The sequence below is a fragment of the Oncorhynchus clarkii genome, chromosome 5 (assembly GCF_045791955.1).
Source record: "Oncorhynchus clarkii lewisi isolate Uvic-CL-2024 chromosome 5, UVic_Ocla_1.0, whole genome shotgun sequence".
NCBI lineage: Eukaryota > Metazoa > Chordata > Actinopteri > Salmoniformes > Salmonidae > Oncorhynchus > Oncorhynchus clarkii.
This window is the reverse complement of record NC_092151.1, coordinates 27192556-27216732: the sequence shown is the minus strand read 5'-3', so window position 1 is coordinate 27216732 and position 24177 is coordinate 27192556. Positions and strand designations below refer to the sequence as shown.

Here is a 24177-nt window from a genome sequence, read left to right as displayed (position 1 = left end):
CCATCAGATTGTAACATCTCTGAAAAAGATACTGTAACCTACCTCGGTGTAAAGATCATTCACAGCCGTAAGATTTTTGGTGATCTTAATTTGAACCCTGTAACTGAATCTGTCACAAAAAAAAGTCTTCAAGGAAGGGTGCTTTTATCCGAAGCTGAGGGGCTATATCGTGCATCCTATCTTTTTTCATCTATTGACATTCCCAAATCCACTTGCTGTACCTTAGGCTTTTGTACAACTTAATATGGAAAAACAAGCCACATAAGATAAAAAGAGAGATCACCACCAGGGTTTGTGATGGCGGTCTAAATGTCTTAGACTTCACTCTCTTCAATCAGATATCAAAGGTCAACTGGATTAAAAGGTACATAACAAATCCTCATAGTTTCTGGAATGTTATACCTCGTTTTGTTTTCAGAAGTTCAGAGTAGAGGTCGACCGATTATGATTTTTCAACGCCGATACCGATTTATTGGAGGACCAAAAAAGCCGCTGCCGATTAATCAGCAGATTTCAAAAAATATTTTATTTATTTATTTATTTGTAATAATGACAATTACAACATTACTGAATTAACACTTATTTTAACTTAATATAATACATCAATAAAATACATTTAGCCTCAAGTATATAATGAAACATGTTAAATTTGGTTTAAATAATGCCAAAACAAAGTGTTGGAGAAGAACGTAAAAGTGCAATATGTGCTATGTAAGAAAGCTAACGTTTCAGTTCCTTGCTCAGAACATGAGGACATATGAAAGCTGGTGGTTCCTTTTAACATGAGTCTTCAATATTCCCAGGTAAGAAGTTTTAGGTTGTAGTTATTATAGGACTATTTCCCTCTATACCATTTGTATTTCATTAACCTTTGACTAGTGGATGTTCTTATAGGCACTTTAGTATTGCCAGTGTAACAGTATAGCTTCCGTCCCTCTCCTCGCACCTCCCTGGGCTCGAACCAGCAACACAACAACAACAACAGCCACCACATCGAAGCAGCATTACCCATGCAGAGCAAGGGAAACAACCACCCCAGGGCTCAGAGCGAGTGAAGTTTGAAACGCTATTAGCGTGCGCTAACTAGCCAGCCATTTCACTTCGGTCACACCAGCCTCATCTCGGGAGTTGATAGGTTTGAAGTCATAAACAGTGCAATGCTTGATGCACAACGAAGAGGTGCTGGCAAAACGCACGAAAGTGCTGTTTGAATGAATATTTACGCGCCTGCTGCTGCCTACCACCGCTCAGTCAGATACTTAGATACTTGTATGCTCAGTCAGATTATATGCAACACAGGACACGCTAGATAATATCTAGTAATATCATCAACCATGTGTAGTTAACTAGTGATTATGATTCATTGTTTTTTATAAGATAAGTTTAATGCTAGCTAGCAACTTACCTTGGTTTACTGCATTTGCGTAACAGTCTCCTTGTGGAGTGCAACGAGAGAGAGGCAAGTCGTTATTGCGTTGGACTAGTTAACTGTAAGGTTGCAAGATTAGTTCCCCGGGTTTACAAGGTGACAATCTGTCTTTCTGCCCCTGAATGAGGCAGTTAACCCACCGTTCTGAGGCCGTCATTGAAAATAAGAATGTGTTCTTAACTGATTTGCCTAATTAAATAAAGGTGTAAAAAAAAAAACGTCAAATCGGCGCACAAAAATACCGATTTCCGGTTGTTATGAAAACTTGAAATCGGCCCTAATTAATCGGCCATTCCGATTAATCGGTCGACCTCTAGTTCAGAGGGCTTAATTTTTTTACTACAATGTCCATATATTGTGGGTAAACTTCCTGGTTCTCGAAAAACATTGTCCTTGTCAGCCAATTAGTTAATATTAGTGGGAATCTATTTACACGGAGAGAATTTATGGAAAGATAAAGGTTGAGGTTTCAAGCAAGGAATATGACACAGTTATTAAAGCTATACCTAGTGGGATAAAAACTTTACTTCAGAATAATGCATATTTTGGAACATCTCCGATTGTAAGCGATATCCAGGTGAATGGCATTGGTCTACTAGATACGAAATTCAACTATCGTTTATTAAGGGATATTTTCTACAGGAAGTCTATTCCCTCTGCAATATTTTGTTGGGCTTCAGTGTTTGATGTAAACTGGCGCCATGCTTGGCTCACTCCACACATATCACATATGGTGACCAATAAAGTAAAGGAGATCTCCTTTAAGATTATCCATAGATTCTATCCGTGTAATAGCTTGATTTCTAAATCTATACCTGATGTTACGAGTGAATGCAGTTTTTGTGAACTAGAAACAATCTATTGAACACTTCTGTCATTGTTTATATAGTGAAGTGTTCTGGACTGATGTAAAACTATATCTTGGCCTCAAAATGTATGAAGAAAAATCCCCTTAATTTTTAAATCTGATTTGGAAAACTATTTAGAGTCGTTAAAACGTATACAAAACAAAATGTTTAAAAAATGTATTCGCTACATGTCTGTATTTGAATTGATATAATGATATAATTGATATAATGTGGATAATTTTTATTTTTTTCTCATTTCTTTGTGGAAGCCCTCTGGCTGTTATGTTTGGCATGTTACTGTTAATAAAATAAAAACATTGCGAGACTTCCGGGCACGCTTGCAAAACTTCCAGACACGTTTTTCTCGGAAAGCTGTGAGTACTATTATATGATACAGTATCAGTACTTGTTGCATTTACACAGGGGTGGAAAGTACCAAATTGTTGTACTTGAGGATAGGCAAAGATACCTTAATAGAAAGTGACTCAAGTAAAAGTGACAGTCACCCAGTAAAATACTATTAGAGTAAAAGTCAAAGTATTTGGTTTTAAATATACTTAAGTATCAAAAGTAAAAGTATAAATATTTTCTAATTCCTTATGTTAGGCAAACCAGATGGCATTATTATTTAATTTTTTAAATTTACAGATAGGTAGGGGCACACCCCAACACTCACATAATTTACAAAAAAAAGCATTTGGGTTTAGTGAGACCGCCAGATCAGAGACAGTAGGGATGACCAGGGATGTTCTCTTGATAAGTGCAAAAATGTGATAATTTTCTTGTCCTGCTAAGCATTCAAAATGTAACGAGTACTTTTGGGTGTTGTAGCGAGACTATATAAAGGGGGTACCGGTACAGAGTCAATGTGTGGGGACACAGGTTAATCATCCTACCTGTAGCCTACCTGCCTCTGGTTCAATGCATTTCCACCTCTCACTATTAGTCTTGATTGTCCATCTTCTGGAATTAAAATGAGATATTCTAAAAGATCGATCTTGCTGGCAAAACATCATTAAATATTGCTATGTTATTTAGCTATAGTTAGTGTGTATATAATGAGCACCCAGATGCTGTGTAGGCATCACAATAATATCAGACAGAGACAAGCTGGCTCTGTGAAAAACTTTACGGGCCGCCTTGGCGTTGGTTACTACACTGAACAAAAATATGAATGCAACATGCAACAATTTCAAAGATTTGACTGAGTTACAGTTCATATAAGAAAATCAGTCAATTGAAATAAATTCATTAGGGCCTAATCTATGGATTTCACATGACTGGGAATACAGATATGCATCTGTTGGTCACAGATACCCTTAAAAAAAGTAGGGGGGGGGGCAGTCAGTATCTGGTGTGATCACCATTTGCTTCATGCAGATTGATCTCCTTCGCAAAGAGTTGATCAGGCTGTTGATTGTGACCTGTGAAATATTGTCCCACTCCTCTTCAATAGCTGTGCAACGATTATGGATATTGGCGGGAACTGGAACACGCTGTCGTACACTTCAATCCAGAGCATCCAAAACATGCTCAATGGGTGACATGTCTGGTGAGTATGCAGGCCATGGTAGAATTGGGACATTTTCAGCTTCCAGGAATTGTGTACAGATCCTTGTGACATTGGACTGTGCATTATCATGCTGAAACATGAGGTGATGGCGGCGGATAAATGTCACGACAATGGGCCTCATGATCTCGTCACGTGCATTCAAATTGCCATTGATAATATTACCATTGTGTTCGTTGTCCGTAGCTTATATCTGCCCATATCGAAACCCCACCACCACCATGGGGCACTCTGTTCACAACGTTGACATCAGCAAACCATCTGCCATCACGTTGTCTGCCATAGTTGAGACCGGGATTCATCCGTAGAGAGCACACTTCTCCAGAGTTCCAGAGTGCCAGTGGCCAGCATTTGCCCACTGAAGTTGGGTACAATGCCAAACTGCAGTCAAGTCAAGACCCTGGTGAGGACGGCAAGCACGCAGATGAGCTTCCCTGAGATGGTTTTTGACAGTTTGTGCTGAAATTCTTCAGTTGCACAAACCCACAGTTTCATCAGCTGTCTGGGTGGCTGGTCTCAGACGATCCCTCAGGGAAGAAGCCAGATGTGGATGTCCTGGGTTGGTATGGATACACGTGGTCTGTGGTTGTGATGCCGGTTGGACGTACTGCCACGTTCTCTAAAACGACATTAGAGGCGGCTTACACTAGAGAAATTAACATGTTATCTGGCAATTATCTAGAGCATGGCATCATAAATAACTACATTACCATTTTTAGAACAGTCAGTCAATTTACCCATTATACATTACGGTTTTGATCCTCTCGAAGACGGCTAGGGTATTAGTTGAGAAATCTGCCTATTTTCCTCAAAGGTATGCAATGTCACGATTTCAATGCTATACAATATTACAGAGAACAAGTTAATTATCTCACATTGCTGAAAATATTTGTAATGTTGTACTTGTTCACGTAATTCATGCTAATGTTGGGTTATTGAGCTAGCGTCCAATTGACTCACATTCACTTCTTGAAGGAGTGAACTCCTTGTCCCAGAATCGCCCAGAATGAACCGCACGGCCCATTGACAACGAATGGGTAAGGTTCACAATGACCGTTAATACGATTCCAATGGAGTTTCCCATCTCCTCAAAAGTATCTTTGGCCCAGGGAGACTGCATATGAATGATGACAGTATAGCGAGTCAAGCCATCGTGGTTTCATCTCGATGTGATATTCTTAGCCGGACTTAGAGCTTTCCACATGAACAAATACTAAATAATTTCATAGAATTGAAAGAAGACCAGTTTCTCTTGGTCACAGATGGACGAAATCACTTCATGCTTAAAGAAAAGGTTCACCCATTTTGAACGTTAAAATGTTTTTGTGCATCTGAGTGATGTTCTATCGATTCCCTGGGTCATTTTATGTTTTCATGTGTATCTGAGTTATTGGCGTTCAAGCATGGATAAATGCTTGAGGGATCACCATGATAAAGTCTCTCACTACACTGGAAGTTAATAGGAATACGACTTTTAGTTTGCGAAAATGTCTATCATCAGTGACGATTTTAGCATGTAAATCTTGGTGGGGCAAACAGGAAAACAAATCTATGCATGCCAGCAAAGCCACTACACAACACTAAACAATACATTCATTGCACTATAACGGTGACAAACGGTGCCCACAAACTGTTAGGGCCAACATAAAGCTGTCCCAACAGCAGTACCAACACTACAAGACCTGGCTATCAGCTGAGCCTTGACTGGTAGCAAAACAGTTAATTCAGCCTCATTTGCTGCCTTTAAAAAAAACATAGCTGATATGACTGACTTGCTTAAACAAATGTGGTTTCTACTGACAATTGAGATGTACAAACTATGGCATAAGGTGACGACGAGCGCATAAGAGGCAATCCGTAATTTCAATTAAGAAATTGAGGAGCGAGCTAGGACGGGCGTAGTCAATATAACGGTTTGTTCAGCACTTTTGAAATTCAGAACATGGGTCGTTCTTACAGTATTCTCCCTGTACACCAAGTTAGAACCGTAGGATAAATAAAAGGGGCACATAAGCAGACAATGAAAGCTCTTACAATATTAGATAATTACATTTCTTAATAAAAGGCTATAGGCTACATGTGCTCCACCAAGTCAGAACAGTAGGTTAAATTATGTGGGGAAAAGGGACCAAATTATTAGGGTGAGGCACATGGGCTAACTGCTTACTACAGAACATACACTTAGTATTACTTTCTTAGCTACAGTATACATATCTCCCTGGCATATTACATCATTTATGCAGCAGCATAGAATACTTTTTTGAACCTTGTTGTTCTGTGCTCACTTGAACAGGAAGGTGGCACGGAACTCTGAAAAAACAAAGTCGAATCACGATGACGTCAGTGATCTTCAGGTCGGAGCTCTAGAAAGATGCAGAGTTCCCGACTTGCAATTCCGAGTTGGATGACCGTTCAAAACGTATTTTCCCAGTCAGAGCTATTTTCTTTTTCCAGTTCCCAGTTGTCTTGATCTCATTGAAGTCTGAAATGTCCCAGTTCCGAGTTTCCAGTTGTTTTGAGCACGGCAGAAGTCATGCTGGATTGACAGCAAGGCCAATGTCGAATGTTTATCCTTTTAAGCTTGGAAAAGAGACCCATAACCTCAGGCTTGGACCACACACCCACTCCACTGAATAGCAGGCTAGTGATTGCTTTGCAATGCTTGAAGTTAGCCACTGATTCCTTCCAAACCAGTCACTGTTGATTTTGCGATTTCCAACTTGTTGTTGGTAATGTTTATGGCCAATGATTCATTATTTCCCTTCATATGACAAGGATTGAAAAGGATTTGCCAGTAGATTGTTGACTTGATTCATGATGATGACTCCTAGCTAAGATTTGGAAAGTATGACGTTGACGCTGTCCAATCAAAGCTACTGTAGATGTAACGTGATTTGACATAATTTTATCTGTGGCCAATGACCTCGAGCCTTCTTGGATGGGCACTCGTAATATAACTGTATGGCAGCACCCAAGGGGCTTGAATTTTCGAGCTCTACCCATAGATTCTGCGTTGACATAGGGTCCCCATGAGTGACAACACCAAGCCAGTCACGGAGCAACTAGAGAACATTACTAACCCCTACACTCCGTATTTTTCACTTGCTGCCCCACAACCACAGAAAGCACTGAGCTAGGCTGAAACACCTGCATTTTGGAGCTGCCTTACACAAGAAAGCAAAAAAGATAATGTTTGTATGGGACTTTATTAACTGAATGATATACAGTACCAGTCAGAAGTTTTGACACACCTGCTCATTCAAGGGTTCAAACAAAAAAGTGTTAAACAAATCATATTCATATCAAATAAAAATATATTTTATATTTGAGATTCTTCAAAGTAGCCACCCTTTACCTTGATGACAGCTTTGCACACTATTGGCATTCTCTCAACCAGCTTCATGAGGTAATCACCTGGAATGTATTTCAATTAACAGGTGTGCCTTGTTAAAAGTTAATGGAATTTCTTTCCTTCTTAATGGCTGTGCTGCTCCTCCAGTTTCAACTGTTCTGCCTGCGGCTATGGGATCCTGACCTGTTCACCGGACATGCTACCTGTCCCAGACTTGCTGTTTTCAACTCTCTAGAGACAGCAGGAGCAGTAGATATACTCTGAATAGCCAACTGACATTTACTCCTGAGGTGCTGACCTGTTGCACCCTCGACAAAAACGGATTATTATTATTTGACCCTACTGGTCATTTATGAACATTTTAACATCTTGGCCATGTTCTGTTATAATCTCCACCGGGCACAGCCAGAAGAGCCACTCCTCATAGCCTGGTTCTTCTCTAGGTTTCTTCCTAGGTTCTGGCCTTTCTAGGGAGTTTTTCCTAGCCAACGTGCTTCTACACCTGCATTGCTTGCTGTTTGGGGTTTTAGGCTGGGTTTCTGTCCAGCACTTTGTGACATCAGCTGATGTAAGAAGGGCTTTATAAATACATTTGATTGATTGATTAATGTGTTTGAGCCAATCAGTTGTGTTGTTACTTGGTAGGGGTAGTGTACAGAAGATAGCCCTATTTGGTAAAATACCAAGGCCATATTATGTCAAGAACAGCTCAAATAAGCAAAGAGAAACGACAGTCCATAATTACTTTAAGAAATGAAGGTCAGTCAATGTGGAAAATTTGAAAACCTTTTAAAGTTTCTTCAAGTGCAGTCGAAAAACCATCAAGCGCTATGATGAAACTGGCTCTCATCAGGACCGCCAAAGGAAAGGAAAACCCAAAGTTACAGTTGAAGTCGGAAGTTTACACACACTTAGGTTGGAGTCATTAAAACTCTGTTTTTCAACAACTCCACAAATTTCTTGTTAGCAAACTATAGTTTTGGCAAGTCGGTTAGGACATATACTTTGTGCATGACAAGTCATTTTTCCAATAATTGTTTACAGACAGATCATTTCACTTATAATTCACTGTATCACAATTCCAGTGGGTCAGAAGATAACTTAGTGTATGTGAACTGTGCCTTTAAACAGCTTGGAAAATTCCAGAAAATTATGTCATGACTTTAGAAGCATCTGATAAGCTAATTGACATCATTTGAGTCAATTGGAGGTGTACCTGTGGATGTATTTCAAGGCCTACCTTCAAACTCAGTGCCTCTATGCTTGACATCATTGGAAAATCAAAAAAAATCAGCCAAGACCTCAGAAAATAAATTGTAGACCTCCACAAGTCTGGTTCATCCTTGGGAGGAATTTCCAAACGCCTGGAGGTACCACGATCATCTGTACAAACAATAGTACGCAAGTATAAACACCATAGGACCATAAGAAGGAGACGCGTTCTGTCTCCTAGAGAAGAACATACTTTGGCGCGAAAAGTACAAATCAATCCCACAACAACAACAAATGACCTTGTGAAGTAGCTGGAGGAAACAGGTACAAGAGTATCTATATCCACAGTAAAACAAGTTCTATATCGACATAACCTGAAAGGCAGCTCAGCAAGGAAGAAGCCACTGCTCCAAACCGCCATAAGAAAAGCCAGACTACGGTTTGCAACTGCACATGGGGACAAAGATTGTACTTTTTGGAGAAATGTCCTCTGGTCTGATGAAACACAATTGGAACTGTTTGGCCATAATGACCATCGTTATGTTTGGAGGAAAAAGGGTGAGACTTGCAAGCCGAAGAAAACCATTCCAACCGTGAAGCACGGGGGTGGCAGCAGCATGCTGTGGGGTGCTTTGCTGCAGGAGGGACTGGTTTAATTCACAAAATAGATGGCATCATGAGGCAGAAAATTATGTGGAAATATCTCAAGACATCAGTCAGGAAGTTAAAGCTTGGTCGCAAATGGGTCTTCAAAAAGGACAATGACCCCAAGCATACTTCCAAAGTTGTGGCAAAATGGCTTAAGGACAACAAAGTCAAGGTATTGGAGTGGCCATCACAAAGCCCTGACCTCAATCCCATAGGAAATTTGTGGGCAGAACTGAAAAAGCGTGTGCGAGCAAGGAGGCCTACAGATCTGACTGAATTACACCAGCTCTGTCAGGAGGAATGGGCCAAAACTCACCCAACTTATTGTGGGAAGCTTGTGGAAGGCGACAAAAAATGCTTGACCCAAGTTAAAAAATGTAAAGGCAATGCTACCAAATACTAATTGAGTGTATGTCAACTTCTGACCCACTGGGAATGTGATGAAAAAATAAAACTTGAAATAAATCATTCTCTCTACTCTTATTCTGAGATTTCACATTCTTAAAATAAAGTGGTGATCCTAACTTGCCTAAAACAGGGAATTATTACGAGGATTAAATGTCAGGAATTGTGAAAAACTGAGTTTAAATGTATTTGGCCAAGGTGTATGTAAATTTCTGACTTCAACTGTACCTCAGCTGCAGAGGATAAGTTAATTTGAGTTACCAGCCTCAGAAATTGCAGCACAAATAAATGCTTCACGGAGTTCAAGTAACAGACACATCTCAACATTAACTCTTCAGAGGAGACAGTGTGAATCAAGCCTTCATGGTCCAATTGCTGCAAAGAAACCACTACTAAAGGAGCAATGGACATTAGACTGGTGTAAATCTGTCCTTTGATCTGAAAAGTCCAAATTTGAGATTTTTGAATCCAACTGTTGTGTCCTTGTGAGACTTACAGTAGGTAAACGGATATCTCTGCATGTGTGGTTCCCACCGTGAAGCATGGAGAAGGTGTGATGGTGAGGGGTGCTTTGCTGGTGACACTGTCAGTGATTTATTTAGAATTCAAGGCACACTTAACCAGCATGGCTACCACAGCATTCTGCAGCGATACGCCATCCCATCTGGTTTGCGCTTAGTGGGACTATCATTTGCTTTTCAACAGGACAATGACCCAACACGCCTCCAGGCTGTGTAAGGCCTATTTGACGAAGAAGGAGGGTGATGGAGTGCTGCATCAGATGTCCTGGCCTCCACAATCACCTGACCTCAACCCAATTGTGATGGTTTGGGATGAGTTGGAACGCAGAGTGAAGGAAAAGCAGCCAAAAAGTGCTCAGCATCTGTGGGAACTCCTTCAAGACTGTTGGAAAAGCATTCCTCATGAAGTTAGTCGAGAGAATGCCAAGAGTGTGCAAAGCTGTCATAAAGGCAAAGTGTGGCTATTTTCAAAATATCTTTTGATTTGTTTAACACTTTTTTGGTTACTTCATGATTCCATGTTTTATTTAATAGTTTTGATGTCTTCACTATTATTCTACAATGTAGAAAATAGTAAATATAAAGAAAAACCTTGAATGAGTAGGTGTTTCCAAACTTTTGACTGGTACTTGTATATATACCGTTCAAAAGTTTGGGGTCACTTAGAAATTTCCTTGTTTTTGAAAGAAAAGCACATTTTTTGCCCATTAAAATAACATCAAATTGATCCGAAATAAAGTGTAGACATTGTTAATGTTGTAAATGACTATTGTAGCTGGAAACAGCTGATTTTGTATGGAATATCTACATAGGCATACAGAGGCCCATTATCAGCAACCATCACTCCTGTGTTCCAATGGCACGTTGTGTTAGCTAATCCAAGTTTCTCATTTTAAAAGGCTGAATGATTATTAGAAACCCTTTTGCAATTATGTTAGCACAGCTGAAAACTGTAGTTCTGATTAAAGAAGCAATAAAACTGGCCTTCTTTGGACTAGTTGAGTATTTTGAGCATCAGCATTTGGGGTTTCGATTACAGGCTCAAAATGGCCAGAAACAAATAACTTTCTTCTGAAACTCGTCTATACTTGTTCTGAAAAATGAAGGCTATTCCATGCGAGAAATTGCCAAGAAACTCTGGCCTTCTTTGGACTAGTTGAGTATTTTGAGCATCAGCATTTGGGGTTTCGATTACAGGCTCAAAATGGCCAGAAACAAATAACTTTCTTCTGAAACTCGTCTATACTTGTTCTGAGAAATGAAGGCTATTCCATGCGAGAAATTGCCAAGAAACTCAAGATCTCGTACAACGCTGTGTACTACTCCCTTCATAGAACAGTGCAAACTGTCTAACCAGAATAGAAAGAGGAGTGGGATGCCCCGGTGCACAACTGAGCAAGAGGACAAGTACATTAGAGTATCTAGTTTGAAAAACAGACACCTCACAAGTCCTCAACTGGCAGCTTCATTAAATAGTACCCGCAAAACACCAGTCTCAATGTCAACAGTGAAGAGGCCACTCCGGGATGCTGGCCTTCTAGGCAGTGTTGCAAAGAAAAAAACATATCTCAGACTGGCCAATAAAAATAAAAGATTAAGATGGGCAAAATAACACAGACATTAGACAGAGGAAGATTGGAAAAACGTGTTATGGACAGACAAATCTAAGTCTGAGGTGTTCGGATATGTCTGTTGGTCAAAATGAATTAAATTTAATCAGAAAGAAAAACGTTTGTGAGATGCATAAAAAATGAAAAGATGCTGGAGTAGTGCTTGACACCATCTTTCAAGCACGGTGGAGGAAATGTGATGGTCTGGGAGTGCTTTGGTGGTGGTAAAGTGGGAAATTTGTACAGGGTAAAAGGGATCTTGAAGAAGGAAAGCAATCACTCCATTTTGCAACGCCTTGCCATACCCTGTGGACGGAGCTTAATTGGAGCCAATTTCCTCCTACAACAGGACAATGACCCAAAGCACAGCTCCAAACTATGCAATACCTATTTAGGGAAGAAGCCGTCAGCTGGTATTCTGTCTATAATGGAGTGGCCAGCACAGTCACCGGATCTCAAACCTATTGAGCTGTTGTGGGAACAGCTTGACCGTATGGTACGTAAGAAGTGCCCTTCAAGTCAATCCAATTTTGTTGGAGGTGCTTCAGGAAGCATGGGGTGAAATCTCTTCAGATTACCTCAACAAATTGACAACTAGAATGCCAAAGGTCAACAAGGCTGTAATTGCTGCAAATGGAGGATTCTTTGACGAAAGCAAAGTTTGAAGGACACAATTATTATTTAATTGAAAAATCATTATTTATAACCTTGTCAACATCTTGACTATATTTTCTATCATTTTGCAACTCATTTCATGTATGTTTTCATGGAAAATGTATTAGGGTAGCTAGAACTTTTGAATGGTAATGTGTATATATTTTACATTGTTTGCAAACTGATATGTGACACATATTGCCAAAATAATATACAAAACCAATTATTTTTTTGCTAAACAAGTGGGGCTCATCTGCCCTGAATGACGGATCGCCACTGCCTATCATAAAACATTTAACGCTTTTTAACTAGGCAAGTCAGTTAAGAACTAATTCTTAATTACAATGATGGCCTACTTGTAAAGCCCCCGGCCAAACCCTCCCCTAACCCAGACGACACAGGGCCAATTGTGTGCCGCCCTATGGGACTCCAGTCCATGGCCGGTTGTGATAAAGCCCAGGATCGAACCCGGGTCTGTAGTGATGCCTCTAGCACTGTGACTGCTGCGCCATTCCGGAGGCTGTATTCTCTCGAATGAGCCATTGATCATATTTATGCTATATTTCTACCTCGAGAATTTGATTTAACGCTAGCACATTTTTCCTATTTGTCTGCCTCTTTAGATCAGGGTGCATTGCATGGTACCGTTGCCAGAGATATAGAAAGTTGCTAGAAATCAAATTAATGAAGGAACGTATAACGTCCCACCCGGCAGACTGCTGCGTCACGCGATTGCTAAATGTATGCCGCATTCAGATCAATTGGGAACTCGGAGAAATACGAGGTAAAATCATATCAGTACTCTAAAAGGAGGCTTGAGTTCAAGGTTGCAATTCCGAGTTGGATCACCGTTCAAATCGATTTTTCTAAGTCGGAGCTCGTTTTTTCCCCCGATTCCCAGTTGTTTTCAATTTACTGAACACGGAAGGCCGAGAATTCCGATTTACCAGTTGTTATGAACGCGGCATATGTCGAGAAACTGGCCTATTTTCATAGAAAGTACGTAATGTCACTATTCCAACGCTATACGATACTATGTATAGCAAGTTATTTATCTCACATCTCAGAAAATATTTATGTTGTACTTTTGTTGACAAATTCGTGCTAATTCTTAGAACCCCCAGAATGCACTTCCTCAAAGGTATATACCGTTGCGAATGGGGACTGCGCTGAGGCACATTGATCAGCAGGTTGAACATGGTGAGATTGTAGACTCCTAAATTGATAGTTGTAAAATCTCCTAAAAGAAATGCACTAACTAGCCACATTACATGCTGATATTGTATTCGGTATTTCAAGTACAAATAATGTTCATATTATTTGTACTTGAGCTTGTGTCCTCAAAAGTGAGGACAACTCAGCATTTTTATTTTTACAAGGTCAGTTCTAGACCTTTCGAAAACTAGGCAACATTAACAGTAATTGTTTATGGCCAGCTCATGAAAAAATAAATACGTTTGAGTATGTCTATTTCGGCAGAAACCTACATTTTCCTCTACCATTGAGGTAAAAATACTAGTGCAAGAGTCTTTATTACACCTGTAAATCTTGTAGTTTGAGGATAATCACCACCATCCTTTCATTGTTCAAGTGACAAACATTCAATATCTTGTTAGAATTTTAAATCAAACAACTATCCTTCACATATCAACCACTAAAACTGCTTAAAAATATTAATATTTAGCGTAACGTCATCCAAACGGCAATGTGCTTGAATTTATTTACAAGATTAAAAAGAAACAAAATTTATCACAATAGGTGGCCCAAGCATGAAGGCAAGTGGCAAAAAAAAGCCATTTCATTCTCCTGCTACTGGAACTTGAGTTTTTCTCCAAACAGGGCAACTTAAGAGTCCGTAGAGAAATCCTCCTGTAAGGATGAGTAGTGTGCTGGACATGGGGCCGAGTGAGAACAGTGCCCCAAACAGGTAAAGCAGTAGAAGCATCAGCAGGGTTCTGTAGCTCGCCAGCATGCGCAGGCTTAGCCGCGGCCGTCGGTACCTCTCTGCTGTTAGTCGTGTCTCTGGGCTCCTGCGCCTGCCATCCGCCGCGGCCTCGGGGCTGGCCAGGTAGTGCCGTCCCAACTGGCCCAGGAAGTCCGGCCGCGAGCACAGAGCATCCATGTGACCTCCGAACTTTGGATGGGAGAGGCAACAATTATGACAGGCCAAAACAGACAGAATTCTGACTTCTATGGAAACCCATTTTCTCTTAGTTCAGCTTTTGGGTGTATACAACAGATGTACATATTTCAGAATAGATCATGATAGTTTACAGCACTGCTGAGGTCTCACAGTCAAATAGATATGACAGGTTCAGGGTATTTAGTTTTGCAAATTGCAAAGAATTGCCATGTCACATACCCTCTCATTCACCAGAGATGAGATCTTGAAGAACAGTCTGACCAGGATGGCGTTCTCATAGCTCCTGATGGGCTGAAGCTCTGGGTCCCCTTGGTACTCTATCTCAAATCTACGCAGTCCATTGATGACCTGAAAAAACATCACATATTTAACAGTGTGTGGAGATATCATAAGGGATGTATGTGTGTTGTTGGGGTTTGGTTATTAAAGTTGAATAAGTAGTCTGACCTGCATCCGGCCCAGGTCTGTGAGGATGAGTCCGTTCTCCCCTTGAACACAGTCTGGTAGCTGCTTGGAGTTCCCATTGTCCTGACCAGAGCCTAGGGTAGCCATCAGCTGAGACAGTTGTCCTGCATTCAGCTGTAGACGACAAAACATAGCATGAGTTGAGGAATTAAGTCTGCATTAGCTCATGCTAAATGTTCAGGAAAAGTGATATGTAAACCTACCCGAAATATCTGACAGAGGTAGTCCAGTGACCTCTCCAGAAACTCATGGGTCTTCTTAACACACGCCCCGGTGTCATCCACCTCTCCTCCATTGAAGGTGTAGTTGAGGTCAGGGGAGCCCATTCCAAACCAGGACATGAAGGAGTTGTTGGCCGCCACCTCAGCTGACTGATCTGATATCTTCTTGGCGGTCTGCCTCGCCTGGTCGATGATCTGAATGAGCTTCAAGACCTACACCAAAGGAGGATGACAACTGACCACTTTTATAGTTGGTCCATCTAAGCAAAAGGGCAGGCCTAGGCGGTTGGGTCTTGTGATAAACAAGAAGAACGTAGTCTTACCAAGACAGTCAGCAAGCAACAGCAACACAGAGTGCAGTTCAGAGAGATCTAATCTTGCAGAATATAGCTAGCTCATTTTACTAGCACTGGGAATTTCCAGGGACCTCGCAATACTTAGGTGGAGATGCGATTTGATACTGCAAGTTTGTGATTCGCTTAGAAATCTCAGATCTTTTCTCCCAAAGTTGGGCTCAATTTCAGAATTGGAATTTGCAAACTGTCTGGAATTGAAATTAACTCGATCGCTAGTATGGTCCCCTCCGCTCCACTCACCGTGCCCCTCAGCTCCGTGCCGAACATCTGTTTATACTGACAGTCCTGGCCCTCCAGACCATACACGTGGCTCTTCACCCTGAACACCCTGTCTGTCACCACAGGCTGCCGGGCCGATAAAAAGCTGCCACCGTGGCCCGGCGAGAGGAAGCACCGGTGCTGCCGGTGGTGGAGGACATGCTCCGGCTCCAGAAACAGCTGCTCTCCTGGAGAGGGACAGAAAGTGGAAGGACAGGAGAATTACATTAGGACAGGGCAGTAACAGCTCAAACTGCTGTAGCTGGACCATTACATGACTATTAGTGCATATACATCACACAAGTATCATAAGGCTGGGTGACTGTTTTTGTCCTTACCTTTCTGAATCATCTCCGATAGATTTGGCTGAGCGAAGACTTTGGCCACCCTGAAGACCATTAGTGCATTTTTGACGTTGACCAGGTCTGTGCGTACCACCCTGTTAAGGAAGCCCTGAAAGAGCTTGGTGTACATGAGCAGGTTCTCCTGAACAAACAAGCCCCTGAATTTTTTGTTGAGAAAAACTGGTTAGGAAGATTAATGTAAAAATGTGAGGAAGCAATAAGACAAATATCTAATTCCTTGTCAGTACTGCAGAGTCAAAGACTTGAAGGAAGCACTACAAACACATTTATTCAGCCTGACCCATCTGGTGATCCAACAAATAACTCACCATTTCTCAGGTACACCTTTGTTCTGGTCTGTCTGAGGATTGGTCTTCTCTCCTGTGTACCTCCATGGCTGGATGTAGCTAAGCCACGTCTCCAACACCTAAACGTAGAGATACAGTGGTGCTTTAGAGATAAGAGCACACAAACATTTTTATCTCCATTATAGAGGTGGTGAGTTGTATTGGTTGGACCCAATGAAAATTTGTGATTGACACCAACACTTCACCCAAGCTGAGAAGGTTGAGGATTGAGCTGTGATACCTACCACTCTGAAAGAAGCATCTAAAGGCCAGTGGCCAAAGCAGTGCTGGAGGAACACATATAGCTTCTGCTGGACAAAACGATGTACCACCACCCTAGAGACAGACCAACAGTGAATTAGAGGCCAAACTAGATCCAGACCATTTAAAGTTACAATAAAGTTGAGAATGTCGACCCTAATGTCTGACCCTGGTGGTGCTCACTGCTCAACTCACCTCTTCAACTCCTCCAGGGGGCTGGTGTGGGAGTGAGCCGAGGAGGAGACCTGCTCAGGTTTCAGGCTGCAGGAGAAGGCATGGAGGTGCTTCACTAGGAGACGAACCACCAGAACGTGCTCCTCTGTTGGGGTGAATGGCTCCTGAAACAGCCAGTCATACACAAATCCACAGGGACAGCAGCCAATCATAAGAAGCTCCTCGGATAACAATAACCAATCACACAGCGGGCTTGGAACATAACCCCTATTCCTGGTACTGTTTCGCAAATGACCCTGTTGTTGAAAAAGTCTATCTGGAAAAGGCATTCAATGTGTCTAGCTCAGAAACAGGCACATATTTTAAATTGAGATTCAGGCCCATTATTCTTAGAGAATGAGGTAGACAATTTGATGATGAATTCATTGATTTAGGGCAATGTGGTTTTTGAGGTTTTGAATACTGTAGTATTGTTTGCGCAGAATGGAAAAATGTGAAATGAGAAAGAAATGGTACACACATTAACCACATAGTAACATAGCAAGACATGCTTTAAAAGAAGAAGGGTGCGTGCACATGCGCACAAAATAAAATGTCAAATTCTCCTTTCAAGGATATTTCTCTATGGGCCATATTCTACTGTGAGATGTTGGTCTGACATTATGTCAAAATGGTGTGCTGTCAAAATGGGGCCCATCCAAGGATAGGTCTTCGACTGGTTGTGTTCAGGCAGTTGGTTTTATAGAATGCACTGTAACAGCATTCAAATGCTTTCTTGAAGAGAAGTACCCTTGACCTTCCTGTCCTAACCTTAGCGCTACTCTGTCTTCAGGGCCTAGGTTTACCTCCAGCAAGCCTAGTGGGATTGAATGAAAAGGGAAAAGTACTTGGTACGTGTGGAGGGTTCCAGAGCCAGGAGGGGTCAGGGGTTGGCACAGCATGCTGGACATACTGAGGCGATACTGCAGCAGCGCCAGCTGTACGACCCATCACAACCAGGGGAGGAAGAGGAGGGAAACAACATTACAGTGGGGGGGAAATAGGAGAGAGAGAAGAGGGAGGTGAACATGAATAGAAAGGATAGGGTGCATCCAAAGAAAAAGAGGTGAAGACCAAAAAGGGGAGAAAATGAGTAGAAACAAAACAAAGGATAAAGACAAACAGAAATATATTGACCACATGAACACAATGCTATGGCAGCTAGAGTGATGTAGTAGCCCTTTCACACCAAACACAGGAAAGATAAAACCATTCATCTCTACAATGAGGGACACAAAACATGGTTAAAAACAGATTTCTTAGAAGTTTTTGGGAAGAACGGTTCAAAGGTAAAAGGATTGTTTCGGTCCAATGGCCATGACCGGTAGTTTTTTTTAGGGGGGAGAGGGAGTACTGCATCTCTTACACTATGGACAACCACATACTTTAACTATACATTCTAAACAGAAGATGGTATATGTACTAGGCTACTAGGTGATAGCAGGGATAGGAAGAATATGGCTTTTACGCCTTTGGGGATTTGAGAGGTGTATGGATAATGAAAAATATTTGGCTAGATTATATTGAATGGATGTAGAGATGGCAAACAGCTGAACAGCCAAATAAACTACACAAGGGTACTGAAACAGTGAATGGAGCCACAGACAGCATGCACAGGTCTGAGAGAAGCAAACGCACTACTACCAGATACACATACAAAAATAAGTGCAGTAAATTTGCACTGCAGTTGCCCATATGCCAATAATTCAGCAACAAAAGAAAATCCTCCAAACAAAAAGCCTGCCTTTCATATAAAATTAGAAATGCCTGATCCCATGCCCTTTTTTGATTGGTTTGACATTGAATTTTGATAATTTTGACAGTATTCATGTTTCATAATCTATGCAAATAAAGACAGTCAAGACAAACTAAAGCCAGACCTCCCTCTGTCTGATTTTCCAGTTACCCTGAAAGATGTATTAGAAATTGAAAAAAAAAAAGAAAAAAAACTCATATACAGTGAAAAAGGAGATGGATACAAATCACATTTCTATAGCCCAGATGAGAGTGCACATCTTATTCAGATAGAAATATTCCCCTCTAGTTAAAGAGTACAGCGGGACCCGTTTTGAGTCCCAGTTGTGAAAGCCAGGGGACAGGTTGATTTGATGCAGATCACCATGTGAGGCAAATGGTACTCAATGGGGTGAGCCCTGCTGTGGTTCAAGTGTGTGTGTGTGTGTGTGTGTGTGTGTGTGTGTGTGTGTGGAGGGGGGGGGAGTAGTGATCAGCCAGTCAGCCGTGCGGTATTGCAGTGCAGGTGAAGGGGTTGAGCCTGGTAGTGGGAAGGGCCATGTGTGACATGCTCTTACCTTCACCTGGGGGGACTGCAGCTTCTGATACATCTCCAGGGAGTAGTGATGCAGCCACATCTCCACAAACACCTGGGGATAACACCCACGTCTCATTCCCGATACCCTAAACACCTGACTGACAGTTCACACCAAATCTATTCATGGCTGACAAATGATGAAGGCGGCTCACCTGTAGTAATGCCTCTGACCTCCAGATCTCCTGGGCTGCAGGGTCAGCAGTGACTGAGGGCTGATGGGATATGTGGCGCTTAAGGAGGCTGGTGCTGTGGATGCCATACCCTGCAAAAGGCACGCTGGGAGCCCTGGACACCAAAGACATGACAGTGCGCAGTGAGTTTCCTAGCATTAGGAAGGAAAGAGAAACTAAAAGGAGGCAAAGGAAGTATGTGCTCTTATTGGACAAGTTCAGGTAGCATCCTTCAAATGTTATCACCCCACTGATCACAACCCTGTTAGCGCTCAGTCACACCTGACTTTGGAGTTCTATCCCCACTGTAGAGTACCTGGGAGCAGGTGGAGACACAGAGCCTCTTTTGTAGGTGAATGGAGAAGGGGGAACACTGCCCTCTGTAGGAAGGAAATACTTGAGGTAGGTGTCCACTAGCACAAAGTATGCACTATCCAGGCTGCTCACATGCTGTCCTAGAGAGTAGTTCTGAGAACACAACATCAAAACACTTGTGTGAGGTCAAATAATATAGTCTGATTCACGTATCACAAACTACCAAAATAAGATATTGTTAAGACAGTTGAGCATCGTTACCTTTGGTGTTATGAGACTGGAGGCAAACATAAACATGTAATATTCAAAGGGATCTGAAGAGGGTTAAGGACATACCACCAGACTTTAAAATACACCAAAATCACAAACATACATTGTCAACAATGTTTTTGAGAAAGCGAGGGCCGAGTGAGTTTGAGCGTCAAGGATACTGAGTGCCAGGCTGAGTGTCTGCAGACCAGACAGAGGAAAATGCAGCTTGTTGTTTAAAAGTGGGCAATCTGGGAGAACACCTTCCTGTATGGACACCTTTACAGGACCCTGCAAGAGGGGAGGAGAAATAATAAAGTGGTTAGTGTAAAAAAAAAAATTGTGGAAGACCTTGCTATGTATCAAATAAAAAAGTTATGTTTAAAAAGAGATGCGACTTACAGGCAGGAAGCTGACTGGTATTTCATATTTGTACTCCTCTGCTTGAAGCTTGTACACAAGCTTCATCATTGGACCACTGAAAATCACACGATCATAATTAAAATCAGTAAATTACTGCTTTTCTAAAATTCAACGTCATAAAGGTAGACAGTGGACAGAAAGACACGGGAACACAAAGAAAGACATAGGATGACAGACTACCTGGGATTGAGAAAGTCCATAACGATGTTGTACTGATTGCTGCACGCCTGCAGAAATCCCAAGTTCCAGCCCACGATGACACCATCAAGACTGCCAAAAACGCTCTCTACCAGCCAGGGGAAAATCAGGTGCAGCTCCTGCAGAGAGATAATAACAGAGGAGGAATGTTTTTAGGTAACATGGTTGAGTTGAACCAGGTTCAGGTACAAAGCTGACATGCTGACTGACTAAACATTGACATAGGTCAGATCATCAATATCCAACTATTGACAGAAACATGCTTCCCCCCCGTATAAACAACACTGGCTTATACAGACAAACTGTACCTTTGCAGGGTAGTCATCAATGACCTTCACCAGCTCCTGGCAACACTGGAGAAAAGGCTTGGTGGTCGAGTCCATTTTCAGGTTGGCCTGTAAAGAAAAGACAACATCATTACTGCTGACAACAGTTACTGCTGCCACGGTACTATGCTAGCGATTATGTGACAATGACTTGGCATTGTCACAAATTCAAGTAGTCAACAAGAAGTTCACATGTTGCTCATGACGAGCAGCAACACAATATACTAACCAGAAGGTAACTGGGCTGTTGCATGGCTGGGGCAGCCATAGAAAATTCTAGTTAGACGAGACGCGGTCAGACGCGATTCAGAATCCAATTGACACCTGGATAGACAAAGCAGAAATTGTTCAGAGGGGCTTTGTTGATATTGTGATTATCTATATCAAACAAATTAGGAGCATAGCTAACTACAGTTAGCTGGCTAGCTACCCAGTGAGGGGCACATATGACTACAAAACGCTTAAACACCGGAAGCAAGATAGCCAATAAGCCAATCAAATTTAAACGTGGCTGAAACTATAACCACCAGTAATTACATAGCTTTGCGTTGGATAACTAACGTTACCTAACATCAGCAAACTAGCACTATCGTTTGCTTGCTAGCTAGCCAGCCTGTGGTTAGCTAGCTTTCTGTACTGCCATCAGCTTGTGAGCTACCGTTAGCTGGCTTAGTTTAGCGGCTAAATGTGGCAGGCAGCAGCTAACAATGCTACAAAGCAATTTGTTTTCAAAATAGCCTCATCTCAACATGCACTGGGTTAACTTAATGTTTCTTACCTCCCTCGACAAAAAATGGCCAGACTTTCCAGTTCATCAAATATATGTATCCTAGTCCTATCTATGTATATGTATCCTCGTCCTATCTATGGGTTCCAATCTACCGCGTTTCTATCAGAAACAGCATAGCGAAGCGAAATTATGTCATTTCGCTGAAGGATGTGGCACGCGAACGCGCGCTCCCGTGTGGATCGTGCCTGAAGGAAGGAAGAGCTAGGTACAATATTGTAGGTAGATGGCAGTGTTGCCACCTCCAAAAAGTTTTAGTAGACCTAGGCCATAGAGATAGATAGAGGACTCATCTTTGTATCTGTGCCATTATAGCTTCTGTGAGCCTCAATGGCGCTGCCCATGCGATCTCCATTTTAAAGTAGTACATTTTCTTCTTCACAATAGGCTGATCCCTCCTGATGACCCGGTTGGACATGACTCCAACAGGGTCACCCGGAGGCATCAGCTAATGAAGTTGGAAGTCCCACCCAGTTGACTACGTTAGAAACCCTCAATTATGCTGCCCATGCTAGTACAACCTTTTGGCTACTAGAGGTCTCTATCCTTCTCTATGTCAGGGTTAGGCAACCCTGGTCCTGGAGTGCTGCAGGCACTTCATGTTTTTGATTTAACCAACCTGGAAGACCAGGTGTGTTGAATTTAGGCAATCACTGAACTGATCAATTAGCTCAGTTGTCTGGTGTGGTGTATAGTTGGGACAAAATCCTGCGGCACTCCTGGAACCTAGGTCGATGATGAAAGCTGGTTCATAGACTACATGGAATTGTGATAAAGTAATATTACTTACTGCAGGGTGGGATTACCGAATGGTTGTGGGCCCCCAGGAGGTTGGGGGCACCCCCAGATAGCCAAATGTGTAGAATTGCAGAAAATTAGCTTTAAAAGCTCAAAATTCTCTCTCAGCCTCATGGCAAAATGTGAACAATAGCACGAGATGAGCTATTAAACAGCACACTTTTTCTCTGACCCATGGAAAAAAGTGTAGAATGGCTGGAAATTAGCTTTAAAATTGCTACATTTTCTCATAGCCTCATTACAAGATGTGTAGAATAGCATTATAAAACGGCACATTTCTTCTACACACAATGTGTTTAAATGCACAAAGTTAGCTGTCTCCCCCCCCAATTAAAAAAAAATATGTTTTCCTAAAAAAGGCCCCTGGGCCCCAAATGCAGTCCAGCCTTGACTTACGGTTAAATATTGTTACATTTACATAAACTTTCTAACAATCAATCAGGTGAATCAATCATGGATGGTAGATTTTTTCAAACCCCTTGACTGAAAGAAACTAACTCAAGATAGGTGCAAAGTATGCTTTTTGCAAGTGCAAAGTTAAGTGTGCTTAGTGTAGCCTAGTATGTGGCATAACTATTGGTTTGTGTGTATCTTTATGATGTGTTTTAATTTTACAGTGACATGCCCCTGTGTTAATGGAGTATTAAATCCCAGCGGAACAGCCTTACAAATCGTATTACATCCTGTTTTGATTTAAGTGCGCGCATCCCTCACAAATACCCTTTGGAGTCCCCTGTCCTGCAGGGAAATTAGGCAGTGTGTCAAAATGATTAATCAATGGCTGATTAATAATTCTAATTTCATCACTTTAAACTGCAGAGCGTTATTGCAGTAGCATCCCGGTCTAGGCATTCAATAAGCTCCTATCTTTCTCTGTGGATGCCGATGTGGGCTTATCTGATCTGATAATACCTCTGATTAAAAGGGACTCTTTACATTTAATGATTATATTTTTTCATAAGGATAATGCAACAACAAACAGGATTACAGAACAATAACCAGATTTATCAGGATAATACAACATTTAAGCACCAAATATCCCCTAAAAAGAGATCACCTATAGTATTTATGCTCACAAAAAGTTGAATGAGGTACTGTATGCATCTCATGGTCCAATGACTCTGTCCTTTTGGAGCATATTTTAAATACTATATAACCCGATTAGGAAAAGAAAAGGCCCATGATCAGTGATAATACATATGGCAGTGGAGGGCAAGCACATGAATATAATAATAATAATAATCAGATTTCCATCAACTCCAAACTCCCCTCCAGCCATTTACATAATACCACTAATGTGGGTTTTTACTGGATGGCATACAGCTTTTGTCAGATTTTACTTTTTATAGCAGTTGGAATTTACACAGCAGGTGAGGGAAATTAACGTATCAGGTTAGGATAATTAGGTTAAGGTTAGGAAAAGGATTAGCTAAAATGCTAAATAAATGTAACTTCTTAGTTAATTTGACAAAAGCTTTATCCCTTCAAGCCATGACCACTAATGTGTGACCAAGTCCCCATTAACCTATGGCATCCCGGAGAGAACAATTTCAGGCTACAAAGACCCCGTGTGGCATTGTGAGCAACACCTTTTCAATAAAACATTTTAACGGGTTCCTTAGCAACAGTGTTGAGAAACAAAGACCTTGCCCTGGTTCCTCTATGACAGAAATGCTAATTGGCCTCATGGAAGGCACCACTTAAATGTGAAATGAAAGCAGA

At 41.5% G+C, this 24177-nt stretch overlaps 1 protein-coding gene across 1 annotated transcript; it reads right to left on the bottom strand.

The window, feature by feature from the left end:
- Positions 1-13935: 13935 nt before the first annotated feature.
- On the bottom strand, positions 13936-21810 carry LOC139408583 (sphingomyelin phosphodiesterase 4-like). The gene is given in 21 exon segments (XM_071152648.1): positions 13936-14094; positions 14096-14383; positions 14612-14740; positions 14840-14971; positions 15061-15291; positions 15675-15880; positions 16031-16194; positions 16366-16463; positions 16629-16719; positions 16840-16982; positions 17706-17795; positions 19170-19241; positions 19342-19474; positions 19676-19827; positions 19936-19988; positions 20106-20214; positions 20326-20401; positions 20527-20663; positions 20853-20939; positions 21100-21194; positions 21649-21810. Coding segments are annotated over 20 exon segments (2466 nt in total). The 5' UTR covers positions 21139-21194; positions 21649-21810; the 3' UTR covers positions 13936-14058.
- Positions 21811-24177: the final 2367 nt, after the last annotated feature.